This window comes from Dryobates pubescens, chromosome 2 (assembly GCF_014839835.1).
Source record: "Dryobates pubescens isolate bDryPub1 chromosome 2, bDryPub1.pri, whole genome shotgun sequence".
Classification (NCBI taxonomy): domain Eukaryota; kingdom Metazoa; phylum Chordata; class Aves; order Piciformes; family Picidae; genus Dryobates; species Dryobates pubescens.
Genome location: NC_071613.1, coordinates 44,993,448 through 45,010,755, shown reverse-complemented (window position 1 = coordinate 45,010,755; position 17,308 = coordinate 44,993,448). Strand labels below are relative to the sequence as shown.

The 17,308-nt window shown below is 41.7% G+C and overlaps 1 protein-coding gene across 11 annotated transcripts in view; it reads right to left on the bottom strand.

The window, feature by feature from the left end:
* The window catches only part of KALRN (kalirin RhoGEF kinase), a 548,250-nt gene that overhangs the window by 241,288 nt on the left and 289,654 nt on the right, over positions 1-17,308 (bottom strand). For all 11 annotated transcript variants that reach the window (XM_054176436.1, XM_054176489.1, XM_054176457.1 and 8 more), the window contains one exon: positions 10,485-10,607. In XM_054176436.1, coding sequence (XP_054032411.1) covers positions 10,485-10,607 — 123 coding nt within the window. The remainder of the gene's footprint in view (positions 1-10,484; positions 10,608-17,308) is intronic.

Sequence of the window (17,308 nt, the reverse complement as noted above, 5' to 3'; positions counted from 1 at the left end):
TCGCCGGTATTTCAGCCTGGCTGCACAGCCATGGCTGTGCTGTGAGGCTTCTTCTCCCTCATTTGGTTTTCAGTGCCTGACAGAGGAGCACAGTGGGAAAGGAACCCATCACTTGGTGTGCACTGACGAACTAGGCTTTGGCACAGATTAAACTACGAATCCTTCAGGAAAGGGCCTCGAACTGGGAGGGACAGCTTGCCACCCCGTGAAACGAGTCAGAAATGGTTACTTTTAAGAAAGGAGGAATGGTTTGACTGCATTTCTGACTGGGCAGTATTTGCTTGAGCTGCTTTTGGGGTGGGAGCAAATAGCTACTTGTGATGTTAAAAAGTATTCCACTAGCCTAAAGCCTAAAACCCCAGAAGACAACAAAGTAACACTATAATCGTACCAGGCCTCTTGGCCCTGCCATGGCCAGCTGCACACTTCAAGTACTTCCTGCACTCAACTTTGTGTGGGTGCTGACAAATCCAAGTTCTGGTCATCAATACACATCCTGACCACAGGCAAAGCAACGAGGAGCCAGCAGCCAAAAATTCACGCTCTCAGACATCTCTCCTCTCCATGCAGAGACCCCCTTCATTTCACCAAACACTCAATGCATTCACTTCAGCTCTCAGGTTGACACATTTAAAGTGAAGGTTGCGCTTTCCTTTATATTAATGAGTCACAAACGCCCTTTTACGCTGTGCACACCCGCACTGAGCCCCAGTACTACTCCAGGGGAGGCAAAAGCAGGCTCTGCTCTCCATTTGCCACATAGCTGTGACCTCACTAATGTCAGAAGTTACCTACAGTGCACAGAAGAAAACCCCAACACAAACACCTTATCCATTGAACGCTATTAATATTGATTACTACTAATGAATATTAATAATAATGCTAACAGGACACAGTGTCATTATTTTGGGCACATGTTGTCTGTAGTATTGGCTACATAGTAGCACAGGCAATCATGCTAGACAAACGTGCACATACTCACTGACAGCTCATAAACACCTCCTGTCTCAGCTCCTGACTTCTCAAAAATCTGCAATTTCTTTCTCCCCAAACAAGCTTCCATGTAAGTGCAGTGACATGAGAAGGTCGATTCTGTTTGCTTTTCTCATGTCAATCATAGAATTCTCTTCAGCAAAGACGAGGAACCTGCATGTTTGCGTATAGTAGTGCTCTGAACCAGATGCTAAACAAAGATGCCTAAATGCCTCAAATGATTTGCCATTTCCATAGTGACACAAACCAGTGTTTTCTTGGGGCTTGGTTATGCAAAGCCAGCCCCACATACCTCAGTTACCAAGGGCAATATTAATGGCTAGATTACATGCAATCAATCAACAAGTGAATTATTTATATACATACTAGGATTTTTGTCCCTGTTCACACACATCTAGTTACAGAAGATTCCTATAAATCCACTGATGTTGCCCTGTTTCTATATGGGGGAAATGGAGATGTGAACTCTATCCCAGGGAAATAAATTTTAAAAGAGATTTATGTGCTGTAAAATGTTGAATACTTTTTATTTCCATATAATCCATAAAAACATTAGCAATAGGCTCATAATGCAAATGTGGGTTTCAACAATCCAAATGCCTGTTGTGGGAAGAAGAGGACATCCTTCGTCTCAATAATTAGGGACCATGCAATAAGAAAAGCAGAGGGGGACAACCACAATGCTAAGTAGCTTCTCTGCAGCGTAGAGCTGTTGAACTGAGCTCTCCATTCTTAAGCACAAGTTAATTGTTAGTAATTTCCATGGAAATGGAAGCATGATTTGTTCTAAATCCTCTGCAGCAGAGTGCTCAATTGGACCCAGTTAGTCTCTTCCCAGAACATCTGCACAGTGATAACCAATACCTAAAATCTTTCCTTGAAAATTATTTTGCTTTTTTGGAATACAAATCTCTCTGATATTTGGTTACTGTACATGAAATTTCCTTTACCAGATGTCTGCAAAGCAACATATTTGTGACTTGCAGCAGGGTCACAATTCAGTTGTGTCTAATGTCGTGCTGTTCTCCTAGTCACACTGCTGGCTGGCCCACAGGACACCACACAGCCCTGGGCAGCTCCTTCAGCTGCCCTGTCACAAAATCAGAGATTAAAAACTCTGATCAGGTTCATACTGTCACTTTTCTACTCCTCAGCCCCCACCACCATCAATAGCTACAAGACATTGAATTGAAGAGCACTAGTCTACCACCACTACAAATGAGGTTTGGACTTTGCTGCACTTAATCTTCTTGAATCAATAGGTAGGTTTGATAGCCCACTGACCTGCCAATAAGAAGACTACGAAGAATAATTATCACAGAGGATCAAAAACCTTTAGCTGACAATGGGTTTCATTAATATACACAGGTCAGTTAAAAGAGTGGTGTGGGTATGTTTCACAGAAATTGTCAGTGGTAAATACCCCTTGTGTTTCAGATATATGTTTATTCAGCTCAGTCACCGCTACCATATTAAATGTGCTTTTAGTTTGCATGTTATGTAACATGTTAGTGTTCCAAAGTTCTCCTTGAGAAATTTATGGCCTTAAAAAAAACCCTCAAATTCTAGGATTTTTCATTTTCTATAGGAAATTCTGCCTGTCTCTTCTGATACAAAAAGCCTCCAGAGAATAGAAATTCCATTTTCCAGAACCTCTAGAATTAAAAATACACTTTTAAAAAATAGCTTCATCATCTCCCAGTCTGCCATTGGAACAGCACAATGCATTTACAGGCAAATTAAAGGAACCTATTTTAAAGATGCAAAAATAAACCTACCCAAATAAACCAGTGATAGCAAGCTAGCTCCTGGCAGTTGTCAGAAATGCATTGTGCTGCCAAGCCTTGAGATTTTATATGGAGTATTTAGATTGTGAATCCTGCTGCAGGCAGTCTAATGAAAAGATCCAGCTGTCATGTGATTTGGTGAAGAAAATCACCTCGAGCTTGAGGAGAAATACAATGAAATGCAAACTCAGAGACATAGCACAACAGGCACAGCTCTTCATGTGATTGCCAGGAATATATGTGTGCTGTTACAGGGTCTCTCTAAAAACAGGTTACCCCTTACCACTAAATCATGGAGTACAAACAGCCACCAGTTCAATTACATTGCTTTCAGAAAATTAGCCAAAATGCTCTTTCAGCAGGCCTTGCTAATGAAGTCTCCATGGGTATGTCTGTATCATGCAGTGGAGCACAGCACTGATATCTGCAGCATACTCTGTGGAGTATCACACTTCCTCAGGGGAAAGCATGTCCGACATGGCCTGCTTCTGACATACGTCTGGCAGCTGAGTCCCCATAGCATTACAGCTAGTGCAGCAATACCACTCAGCCTTTCCCAGCCTTTCTGGTTCCTAGCTCAGGCTGTGCAGAGCAGTTTCAATGTCTCTGCACTTGCCATGTCATTATGTCCTGAGTCATCCAGAAGCTGCTGGACTTCATGCAAAAAATTATAGTACTGCTTCCATGCTAAACTATGTGACCCTTCAGCTGTGCTGTTAGAAGTTTTACATCCAGAAGTCCCTAACCTTCACAGACAGCCCATATACAAGCAGCTCAACTTTTCTCTGGTGCCTGTGACTGCCCAATGCAGCCTGCTGCCGGCCAGGACAAGAAACAAAGAGTTCTGGAAAACAAAGTTCCTACCACAATACAAAGGCTTGTGTAATCTGCTGTCAATGGGCACTTTTTCCTCTCCCTGTAAAAGTGAGTACATCTAAATAAATGAACAGGAAACCGAAGATAATAGCTTAAGAGCTTGCTAATCACCATGCAAAGGATGATGAAGACAAGAGCAGGGCTAATTTTTTGTTGCCTTTCGCACGTTTTTGTTAGTTTTTTAAAGCTATGACATTATTGAAGCTGCAGTTACTTTTTCTCACTTCGAGCATGGATCTTACCAGGTTTAATTGCTTTCTCCTTGGTTTGGCCCTACATAGTTTTTCAGTCACCCAATCCAAAGGGAAAATTAAAGCATACTTTCGACAACCAGGTAGGTCCCACAAATGTTAAACACCATAATAGTAATAATAGTAAAAAGAAAATCACCCTGGGACAATGCTCCGTAAGTGCTCATTATCAGCACGGGCTCCTAATTTATGCCTAGCTGTTTTACATCAGTTTTGAACTTCATGCCAAACATTAGAACAATGACATCCAACAGAGCTGAAATTTCTATGGGAAAGCACTAGGTTTTTATCCTGAAGGCCAAACAAGTAGCTGCTTGCAGTTCAGCTTTGGCCTGGCTATTCCATTACCTCACTTAGTTTTAAAGCAGTTCAAGTAAAATTATGTGGGACCAAAATACCTGCAGGATTTATTAATGAATCAACAGGCTATTTCACATGACAAACAATATAATCATATTTTCTACTGTACTTACACTTTAAAGTTCTTCTTATCTCCAAGAGCTTTTTGACAACTCTGAACTGACAGCATTTTAGTAACAGCACAATGGAGGAAGGGAATACTCTAGACAGGAACACTGAGGCATAAATTCCCTGATCTTTGATTTCTAGGCTATGATACAGGCCCTTGGACAAAGTGTCCTCTGAAATCTTTCCCTTGCAGAAAATACATTTACCTCACTGAGAAGAACAAAAAGAAGAGGTGAATCTTAGAAGAACCATATATGTACACATAAGGTTAACTTTGACAGTTCAAAGCCAGTGTTCAGGTGTTTAATCATCATCTTCCAAAAGCTGTCTTGGAGGAATGCAAGCATAGATAACATAAAACTAGGAAAACTAAACAGCTTCCCAAATGGCATACTTCAAAGCTCAGCACTTTTGCTCACATGTTGTCTGTCTCTCTTTCTTTGTAATAATTCAAGAATAGCCTACTCTGTTGCATAAATACTTTGGCAAAATTGATCCTGTAAAATCTTCCATGTCAGAAATGCAGGATGCAGCCATGTACCCAAATCAAGATTGTTTTAGTCAAAGGGCTTGAAGTGGACATACACAAAAGCCCCATAAACTCCAATGGCTGCAACTCAGCCTGCAGTCAACCTTCTTACTGAGTTGGTTTTTTTTAATGAGAGACAAGTCCACACATTTTGATCCAAGGCCATTCAGAATTTGTGCTTTGTTGCATGCTGCAGTTATGATATTTTACCTTGTAAACCTCAGTGCCTTTAGATTACCATGAAAAGTACTCCAGTCATTGCATGCAAATGCATACATAGCTAGTAAACAAAAAACCCTCAGTTGTAGCTGTGAGCTATAACGTGGCCCAAGAGCCTTTAAAGCAGCTCTGCAGATTGGAGAGCAGCCTATCCCATAAACACAGATGACAAGTACCACCTTGCATTGAAGCACAGGCTGCTCAGCTTTGCTTTTACAAAAAAAGAAAAATAATAGGGTTATTTTTCTGAGTGACCTTGAACAACGTGGGTTTTGGCAGGGGTTGGAGAACACCAAGGGGAGAGCGTATGAGCCAGCTTCCACTTCTGCTTCATTTCACTTGGAGACAATGTTTGGTTAGTTTGGATTAGAACATCAACTCTGCTTACCGGCAGTGGCAAAGGCTCTTGCAGTGCATTGCGAGTGCCATCTGCAGGTGGAAACACGTACTGATGGGCCCTCGAGTGCCAAAAATGCGGGACTCTTAACGGCGTGTCTCAGGGAAAAGACCAGAAATGCCCAAAGTCTACAGAAATGTTTGTTTCACATCGTTCCGCATGCAAAACCACTCTGCCCTGTGGCAGCACTGTGCAAAGGAACAGTCCTCCCGGTATCTTTCTTAATTTTGCACCAGTACAAATCCATTGATGCTCTTCGTGAGGAGGATGTCCTTAACCTTTGACTGCCAGCAATACTAGAAGGGAGGAGACTGATCTTGGGCCTCTATCTTCATATACAGAGAATAGGAGAAGGGGTTTCATCATGTGCCAGCTCAACTCAGTAGTGTTGAATAGAATAGAATAGAATAGAATAGAATAGAATAGAATAGAATAGAATAGAATAGAATAGGACTAGACCAGTGTTGGGAGATTTTGGGAATCAAAGTCAGTTAACAGAATTTTACAATTGGAAAGCACAATGCTTTTCAGGGTAAAAGCCCAAATAATGAAAAGTTAGAGGGTCTAAAATCACATTATGTTTGCATTTACAGTCATCACTGGCTGAAGTATGGTCATCTGACCTGCACAAAGTAATTGAAAGCAAGCAAAGGTGCTGTCACTGCAGCTACATCCAGAGTGGTATTTTTTATGGTGGTATCTTGATATCTACCTCAGCAGCAATACCTGACTCTTCACTTTCACTGTGTGGTAGGTACTGTGCCTAAGGTTGGCATTTTCAGGGTGGCAGCCTATGAACAGTATCAGCACTGGCTAAGAAACAGTCACAGGTATATACCAGACAGCAACCTCCCTCCCAGGAGCTCAGGCTTTGTAAAACAAATCCACACATTTTCCACCTCTGCATTCCATGGAGAATAAATACAGTTAAAAATGCACCAGAGTATTGTCTAAACAGCAGTTAGGAGAGAGAGAGGGACTCCAAATTATATTTCCTATTGCCCACAATGCAGCACTCTGGAATCACTGACATTTCTGAGCACAGCTGTATGCAGGAATGGGATCTATTTGGGCCATGCCTGATTGAATCATTACATCCAGATTTATAAATCTGTGGCATTTCTAATGAGACATAGGGGGAGCACGTTCCACCTCTCAATCTAGTGCCTTGGCAGGTCAGTCAATCAGAGCATTTCTCAGCCCAGCAATCCCAGATAGACTGCTTTTCTTTACATGCATTCAAAAACAGCAATGTTTTGCCCACTGCTGAAAACATCAAGAAAACTCAGGAAAATTGCTTTTCATCTGACCTTTGCAAATACCTTCCTGAAACGGTAGGAGATAGGAATAAATATATCAGAAACTAGAGAAAGTAGATGGTGGAGAATGAATTTTTACTGTAAGGCAGGCTAAGTGGATTTTTGTTTTTTGTTTGTTTGGTTTGGGGTTTTGTTGTTGTTGTTGTTTGTTTTCAGAGAATTACCAAAAGCAAATGCTGTTTATCTCACCAGGTATGTCAGTATTACACTTTCCTTCTTTTGCTTTTGGCTTTTGTTTTGTTGTTGTTCTTTTGTCTTTTTATTGCTGGTGGGTGGTTGTGGGGGTATTTTTCTTCATGAAAAGCAAACACAACTCTATTGTCCTTCATGCCAGTGGTTAACATTCTGATGAGGGGAATGGGTGAACTCATCAGTTTGTTTCAGCATTTTAGCACATGTATGTAGTGAGAATAAGCTGGTTATCCACCCTAGCTAGGACAAAGATATGCCTTCAGAAAGGTGACAAATCATTAAGCCTAAGTTAGAAATAATTACCAAACAACTCTAAAGAGTTAAGCATCAAGAAGGGAGTGAGCAGAATATAAAATGCTCATAATCGGAGTGGGGAGGAGATTTATTTCCCAACCACAAAATTGACCTCACTAGAAGCTTCTGCAGGAGAACTCCAGGTGTGATATATTTATGGCCTCCCCTCTTACCCTTGCTATTACTCTTTCCAAAGCAGAGAGTATTATATTTTCAAGTCCTTGACCCTAGATAAAGCCTGAGATTCCTTTCACTTCCCCTCAGCGCATGTCCCCATGTCCATTCGCCAGCACCACATTCCAGTGTCACACTGCAGACAGGCCTGATAAATCAGCAATGGTATTCTGGTGTGAATGCACCAGAGGAAACTAGTCCTGTCAAAGCCAGAGGGGAAAGTAACCAGGTTCGACTTGTGTCAGTTATTTCTAATTGGGAGACACCATAAACTTCATACTTGGAGTGCAGGACTAAGCATGACAGTTCACAATTGTCCAGGCAGGACAATGAGACACTAATTGATGCTAAAACATATGATGTAGAAGAATCAGATTCAGAGGAGCCTAAGAGGTTCTATACCCATGCAAAACTATACTTCTGTCCTCCTCCCAGACACCCACCTTGGTTTCAACACGTGGCCATTGAGCTAGATTCATGCTCTGAATTTGGCCTCATGAAGTAAATGGAAATGTGTCTAAAGTTATTCACAGACAGATACATTCAATTATTGTAGAAGGATGACTGACAGAGGGGTTAAAAAAGTGTTAAGTGACTTAATTTTATCTGACTTACTCTGGTACCTATGCATGCCAGCTACACATCTGTAAGGTTCCTAAACCCTGATGTATCTCCAAAATGACATCATCCAGTACAGCAAGCCTTAAGTGAGCTTTTCACTTCCATATGCAGACACAGCTTGCTCTCCTCTCTATTGTCAAGACCATATTATTTTCCTGTCTTTTCTCATCTGTTCTTGTTTCCTACACTTCCAGAAGTACTGCTCAAAGAGGAGGTAAAGAAGTAAAAAAAGATATTTAAGGGACTGGTAAAATAAGAACATGCTAGCAGAATCAAATATGATTAACATGGTTAAGAGGCACGTAGAAGAAAACATGCTAACATTTCAGGGTTGTTACCTTATCTGCTTCTCTGGCATTTATATTATAGGTAAGACAGGTTGGACAGGGCTCTGAGCAGCCTCGTCCAGTTGAAGCTGCCCCTGTTTACCACAAAGGGTTGGACTAGGTGACCTTTAAAGGTCCCTTCCAACCAAAAACTATTCTAAGATTCTATGATTTTATATAAATATGGGGGGATTAAGAGAAATATAAATTGAATATAGGGAAAGGAAAGAAATTAAACATAGCCAGTAGCTTCCACCACACAGTGAAAGAGTTTCCCCTGAGGGTACACTGAAAGAGGTATGTCCATGTTACTGGATGAGGCTCTGGCCAGCCTGATCTAGTGTGAGGTGTCCCTGCCCATGGCAGGGGGGTTGGAACTAGATGATCCTTGAGGTCCCTTTCAACCCTAACAATTCTATGATTGCATGATTCTAAATGTGGCTGGCATGTGGGAAGGGTACTACAGAAAAAGAAATCCAAAGTCTAATAACATTTTTGTCTTATGCCACAGAGAAATATTTGAGCAATAACCTGCTTTGGGAAGACAAAGAATTTGACACATTCTACTTTACATAGATAAATTAGAATTTTATGTGAAATACCTTAAAGGAGAAGTACCTCTACAGAAGATCAATTTCTGATAGGGTGTGCTTCTAATCTAACCTGAAATGTTATAACTTGGTCTGATGGCCAGAGCTGAGACTGGATAATTTCTGCCTATAAGATACTGTGCAAAACCAACCAAACCAACCAACCAAAACACACTACAAACAAGGAAACAAAAAGAACAAAAAACCCAACAACAAAATAAAGGAAAAAAAAGAAAAAAGAAACCAGCTATTCAGTCCCTGGAGGAACTCATAAAATGTTCTCTTTATTTTGTATTCTCTAAAAAAAGACGGGATATATGTTTGGACATGTACTATGACCAAGCTTCAAGGAAAAAAATACAAGCTTTTGGCTTCATACCAATGTTCCTGAACAAGCCTTGCTTGTCCTGTGAGGAAAAATAATAATCTCATCATCCTGTAACAATTGCCTCCAAACCAAACAAAACCCTATCCACATAATATACTGTATTTTCATAAAGAATGGAAGTTTAGTTGCCCTTACTGCAAACACAGTATCATAGTATCAGTCAGGGTTGGAAGGGACCACAAGGATCATCCAGTTCCAACCCCCCTGCCATGGGCAGGGACACCCCACACTAGATCAGGCTGGCCAGAGCCTCATCCAGCCTGGGCTTAAACACCTCCAGGGACAGGCCTCAACCAGCTCCCTGGACAACCCATTCCAGGGCTTCACCACTCTCATGGGGAAGAATTTCTTCCTCACATCCAGCCTGAATCTCCCCACCTCCAGCCTCATTCCATTCCCCCTAGTCCTATCACTACCTGATATCCTGAGAAGTCCCTCCCCAGCCTTCTTGTAGGCCCCCTTCAGATACTGGAAGGCCACAATAAGGTCACCTCTGAGCCTTCTTTTCTCCAGACTGAACAGCCCCAACTCCTTCAGTCTGTGCTCATAGGAGAGGTGCTCCAGCCCTCTGATCATCCTTGTGGCCCTTCTCTGGACACGTTCCAGCATGCCCATATCCCTCTTGTAATAGGGGCCCCAGAACTGGACGCGACATGCTCTAGTATTTCTCCTGCTTCTTTACTAGCTGGTGCTTTCCACTAGAAAGCTGATGCTTTCTCCCCAACTTCCACTGTAGGAGTGACAATTGATTTTTTTATTGCTCAAAACCATACTTCTCTATGTCCCAACACTTTGCATTAAGGTCTGGTGCACTGCTTGCAATTTCTTACAAGGTTTGAGATCTCCCATCAATCCAGCGTGTTGATTTTCTGTTTGTAAGTGGTGCTGCTACCATGCTCTGCAGCGTGCATGCTAAATTTCAAACCTGGGAGATAGGATCCTGGTAAGCTCCAAATGTTTGAAGACAGCAGTGTGACTCACAATAGCAATAATGTTTTTCTTAGTGGAGGAGTAGAAAAAATCAAGCCAGGAAGCAGAATTCTGTGATTTGGATCCTTACCTGTGCTACCTCTTCAAAATCATCGTGCCTTTTCTGCAGTGCGCGTGCTCGGTGTAGAGACTTCCCCACTCCTGTGTGTTTACTCAGAAAGGCTTCCCCATGGTTTTCAATCCAGTCCAGTACCTGCCAGAAAAGAAGAACAAGCAGTTACCTCTCCTGTCACAGAGGCACAGAGAAATTTTCAAGGTGAGGATGAAACAGCTCTAGAGGTATTGCTTTGTGTTTGCTATGGCTAAACACATGCAGATCTGTCAAAGTCCATTCAAACTGGATGGAAAATAAATGTTTGCAGTGCTACTGGTAAATTAGGATTATTGGAATTTTACTATTCCATTTATTTTGAAGTGTAGCTTAGTTATTTGAGTCTGGCAGATATTAAATATTTACTTTCACACAAATTAATTTTGAGGAAGAACAAAAAAGTCTGGGATTTTTTACAGCAAGTACTCTCCTCTTAGGAGCTCTGTGTGTAAAATGAGAAACAGTGATGGCTGATTTCACATAAGGGGCAGATCTCAAGGGGCAGCATCTTAAGAAAGCCCAAAAACATGATGGAGGGATAAATTAAAGTTTATTTTGATGTGGGGAGAAAGCATTATCAGTGTAACTAGAACAAAAGATTAATAATCCTCTAGTGCAGGCCATAAAACATTGATGGTGTGCACTCTCTCAGGTTTTCATTTCAAAATGTATCTGATCCTCCTGAAAAAGCAGAGAGGCAAACACAACATATTGAGAGTTAAAGAGAATCTTCTTTTTAAAAACAGGTCAACTGTGTGAACTCCATCCATTTGTAACTCCTTCTCACAATAACACTGGCACTGAAATGTAGATTAAATCTGTTCAGGGTCTACTGGAAAGCTAGAAAAAACAATAATTGACAACATGAGCCTGGGAAATTCCAAAATGTGATCTTCACCCTTTCTAGATCTTTTTCCCCAATACACAGAAGCTAAGAGAATAAATAGTACTACATATTAGTAAAGGTATGAAAGCAGCTAGGATTTCACTCTCCACAGAGCCCTGTACTTGCAGTCATTTGCTGATCCTCAATGCTACTGATGCCAATGGACCAGTAAACAACAGCTGACATTTCTGTCACACTGAAGGGAGAATGTACCACAAGTGTCCCCAGGACAGTGGTGGTGCCACAGAGTGCTGCACCTGCAAATAGCCTCAGAGCTGCATCCTTTCTTTGTGTAGTGCTGGGGTGTGAGCAGCCAGCATGGGCCAAATGATAGCTGCAAGATGCCTTGCAACTCGTGGCAGCTTGGCCTGAGCTGTGCTCTGCTATCAGAATAGAATAGAATAGAATAGAATAGAATTAACCAGGTTGGAAGAGACCTTCGAGATCATCATGTCCAACCTATCATCCAACACTACCCAATCAACTAAACCATGGAACCAAGCATCCTGTCAAGCCTCGCCCTGAACACCCCCAGCGACGGTGACCCCACCACCTCCTCAGGCAGCCCATTCCAGTGGGCAATCACTCTCTCTGTGTAAAACTTCCTCCTAACCTCCAGCCTAAACCTCCCCTGACGCAGCCTGAGACTGTGTCCCCTTGTTCTGGTACTGGTTGCCTGGGAGAAGAGACCAACATCCGCCTCACTACAACCCCCCTTCAGGTAGTTGTAGAGAGCAATAAGGTCACCCCTGAGTCTCCTCTTCTCCAGACTAAGCAACCCCAGATCCCTCAATCTCTCCTCCTAGGGCTTGTGCTCCAAGCCCCTCACCAACCTTGTTGCCCTTTTCTGGACACGCTCCAGCAAGTCAACATCCTTCCTAAACTGAGGGGCCCAGAACTGGACACAGTACTCAAGGTGTGGCCTAACCAGTGCAGTGTACAGGGGCAGAATGACCTCCCTGCTCCTGCTGGCCACACTGTTCCTGATGCAGGCCAGGATGCCATTGGCCCTCTTGGCTGCCTGGGCACACTGCAGGCTCATGTTCAGTCTACCGTCAACCAGCACCCCCAGGTCTCTCTCAGCCTGGCTGCTCTCCAGCCACTCTGACCCCAGCCTGTAGCTCTGCATGGGGTTGCTGTGGCCAATGTGCAGAACCCGGCACTTGGATGTGTTCAATCTCATGCCGTTGGATTCTGCCCATCTGCCCAGCCTGTCGAGGTCCCTCTGCAGAGCCTCTCTACCCTCCAGCAGATCAACTCCTGCCCCCAGCTTGGTGTCATCAGCAAATTTACTGATGATGGACTCAATGCCCTCATCCAGATCATCAATAAAGATGTTAAAGAGCATGGGGCCCAGCACTGATCCCTGGGGCACACCACTGGTGACTGGCTGCCAGCTGGATGTGGCACCATTCACCACCACTCTCTGGGCTCGGCCCTCCAGCCAGTTCCTAACCCATTGCAGTGTGCTCCCATCCAAGCCATGGGCTGACAGCTTGGCCAGGAGTTTGCTGAAGACCACAGAAGAGAGTTGTTGGAGGAGCTGCTTGTCTTATATGGGGCTGATAAACGAGCAGATATTATTGACTAAGCCTAGAAACCTAAGACTGGAAAAATGGTAGATGTGATGTGTTTTTTTCCAGACAAGTAAAGCTATTTCATAGCTTGGTTGTACAGAATATAAACCACCTGGGCTTTGAGTCTGTTTTGTACTGTAGATCCCAAGCATATTTTGGTAAGAAGTTCAAAGTACACACAAAGCTATACACATATTCTTATTTCCCAACTCTGTTTTTTGCTGCAAAACCCTTTCATGCTTACAATGTGTTTTTTTCATCCACAGAGTACAAATTATTTCATAAAATGAGGCATCAAATCACTTCATGTCCTGCAGGGACAACACATATTTGGCACAGGTGTCACTGTGGGGATGAGAAAGCAGGACCAGGTGTGTTGGCAATACAGTCACTGCTTCATGCTTCCCTTTCTCCTCTCAGTTTATCTCTTATTTGCTCTGTGCAGAGAATCCCAAATACACACCTTAAAACTGTTTGACAGCCTTGTGCCAGCTGGTCTGCTAAGAGCTTTTCTGCAATATATTCTTGACCAGGAATCTGTATATAACTTGTAATAACATTCATTGTTGGAGGGTAGCTTTTCTAGCATGTGTATCATTAACAGGCTGTAAATAATTCCATTAACATCCTCTTTCCTCTTGTCAGGAGTTTTCAACTTATCTATTAGAAATGGAAGCAGATCAAAACTCAATTTTGTTAAAGACTCATTAGATGAGATTTTTCCAGTGTTCCCTATGAAGTTATATAAAGTATGTGCTTTCTATTTATTAATCTTTCATGCCTCCTCACTGGAATTCTACAGCAAACTATTCAGAGAACTTTTTCACACTTATAGCATTAAAGTAGGAACCACTTAATAGTAAAATTTGTATCCCAACCTCTGTTGTATAGGGCTGCTTTAGTTACTGTTAGATGACTGTTGACAGAGATTAACCTCTTCTATTTTATAAACAGATGTTTTGTTACATGCTTCAATTCAGGGTAAGGAATGCAATGCATGATACCCACTTTAAACAAAGGTGAAAACAAAGGTGATGAATGTAGGCCAGAGTACTGGCCTACAATATATGGATACTTGACTTTCCATGGAAAAATCCCAATCAAATGAAGTGCTACAACATTAACCCATATGGAATAAACTTTTGTTCCAGGACTCATACAAGGGCTGGCAACTCCTGCAGCAAAGCCTCATGTTGCATTTGGACAGTTATTCCATACTGCTTGTCACAGAAAGGCGTCATCTGGTGATTTACCAAATACTTCCTGTAGCACAGAAGCTTCCCTCTGAAGCTACCCTATGCAGGTATTGATTAAGTTTGCAAATAATGTATAACATTAGATATAAAATACCCCTTGAGGTGGCAAAATCTTATATCCATGTAATAAATTAACACTATGTGAGCAGACAAGACTAAAAAAAAATACATAAAATGTGTAGCCTACTGACACTTGCTGCAACACCCTATTTGACCACCTCTTTCTATGTTATATTAGTGCCATGTCTCAGATGAAAAAACATAGGGCCCAAATGAGAATAGAATAGAATGGAATGGAATGGAATGGAATGGAATGGAATGGAATGGAATGGAATGGAATGGAATGGAATAAACCAGGTTGGAAAAGACCTTTGAGATCATCGAGTCCAACCTATCACCCCACACCATCTAATCAACTAAACCATGGCACCAGGCGCCCCATCCACTCTAAATTGCTCCATAAACTCTACTTCTGCCACAATTCCTACAAGAAATAAATCACAGCTTTTAAAAATAACTTACTTAAACAGCACTTTCTGTGGCTCTGAAACCCATGTTAACATAATGGACTACTCCTATCTTCAATGCATTTGTTTTCACAATCATTCTGAGAAATACATAAATGTTATGATTTCATTTTGCATCGAATTGGGGTTGGGAATTATACACACACACACACATACACACACACATATATACATATACATACACACAGACATTAGGAGACTAAGTGAACTGCTGAGATGTCCCAGGAAGCTGTCAGAAACCAGGATGCTAGCATGAAACTCTGATAATCTGATAGCCCTAACTATCAAAAGAATCCTCAGTATTTACATGAGCAGCTAATACATTCTTCCTTATGTAAAGCATTTGTCATCTAATATGCTCACAATAATTTGCAGTCATAGAGAAATATCACATTTGTTTCCACAAAGCACATGAAGTCTGCACTACTTGAGGGGCTGAAGTATGGAATAACTGAGTGAACAAAGCAACCTCAAGAACATATATCTGGTTGGATACGAAGCACTTGCTCCCCAGTGAAAACAATGAGGAACGTTAAGCAATTAGTCTGTGGCAGATGCAGGAACAACTCTAAGGTAAACTTAAAATCACCAGCATATGTAAACATCTACCTGTCAGTGGTCTGGGAGACATTCTCCCTTACTCTGAAGAAAGGAAATATCTTTAGAACTAGAATAACTGTGTAATAATTCAAGATATAAACATTCAACATCTCAATTGAGAGCACAGGCTGGATACTCTACAGCTGAAAATTAACATCCTGAGATGTAGTTAGGCATTGAAGTTACAGTGGCTTGGTTCAAACAATTTAATTACTCCTTAAAAACAAATAGCTTGAGGATGATGTTAAAAATGCAGTTAATTGTGTTGTGCAAATTACATCCTCAAATTTCCTAATTGTCCTTTTATTGCCAAGCTATTTTTTCTCAAAACAGCTAGATAAAAGCTGTAAGTCCTGAATTCTTTGGAATGAAAATGTTGTGCTACAGATAGATCCATCATCTGGGGGGCTTCTTGAAATATAACATGTATTTTGTAACTCCAGTATATGCCAACTGTCTTTTTAGTATGCATTTACTACTGTATTTCCACTAGTTCAAAAGCAGCTTGGGACAGGATCCAAGACCTCTCCCCTGCTTTGCAGCTCCTTGCACAGTAAACTCTGACCCTGCCTGACAGCAGCTGAAATCATAGAATCTCAGAATCTTCAGTTGGAAAAGACCTCTAAAATCACACAGGCTAACACTATGTGGAGACATTCCCCATGTAGGCAGTGTTTTCCTGCTCAGGTTGCTATCCCTTGGATAATACCACATTAATAAAGATACAGGTGAATTCAAACTTCAAGGCATATCCCCAAGCATGGATGAAGATGTCTTTGGAACCACTGAGAAAATGTTATCACCCACAGATACCTGCTGAAAGGACTGGGGATTAATAGTCTTGGTATTTTACCTACACCTATTGCAAATTCCCATCCCACAGCTTACTGAGCCAGTCACTATTGGTGAATTGACTGGCGTAGCTCTTTCTGCTGTTCCTCTGCCCAGTCCCATGATATGTCCATTGAAGGAAGTAAATGAGCTGCTCTGTTAACTCTGATGGTAGCTCAAATGGGAGTTCAGAATGAGGCTAGGAGGAGGGAAAGAGAGTGCCTTTTCTGGATGGAGACTCATAACTCTCTGCTTAATTCCCAGCTGGTAAAAGTTTGCACAGCATCAGGCTCAAAAGCATAAGATGTTTGCTAGAAGCCTATTATCAGAAATTGAACATAAACCAAATGCTCAAGAAGCACATCTGATGTGAACAGCATTTATGGGTAGGAATGCTGCAGGATGCACTCATGTTAAAAAGAAGATGTTAATATTTCTTTTTTTTTTCTATTTCACCTAGTTTAAGATCAGAAATGGTAGGAGTATTATTTTCTTTTTATCATGATGTTCATGTCCTGTCTCCTTATCTCCTCAGGGGCGCAATTACACACTCAACAAAATAAGCAGCATACTCAGGTCACCAAGAAAATTAAATAGAACTCTAGTACAATTACAGCAGGCTGACTGAGCTGGCTATTACAGTCATTATATGGCTGGATAGCTGTAAGATTCAAAATGCTACCTGAAGGAGGCATAGCTGTAGCTGCCCCTTTTAAAGGATCTCTGCAACTGCAAAAATAATAATAGCGGCAATTCAGACAGGTTTCATCTGAGCCCAGCATCAGGAAGCAGGTGCTCAAAGAGACATGCTTCCAGAGGCCTCTCCACATTCTCTTTTGCTGATTGAACTTTTGCCTACAGGAAGCCTAAGACCTATGGCACATCTAGACTGGCAAAACAAATACTGCCCAGGTGATGCCAGGGGGAATTGTACTTGGGAGTCCATTTGCAGGGAATGGTGATAGTTTGTACAGGACAAGGTAGGAAAACATGAGAAGAAAGAAATGGAAGAATGATTTTAAAGGAGTAAGGTTGAAGAAGCAATCAGGCAATAATTAAGCAAAGTTCTGGGATGATAATTGCTCTTCCTCTAGGGCAATTTGTATGATGGGGATATGGCAAGATG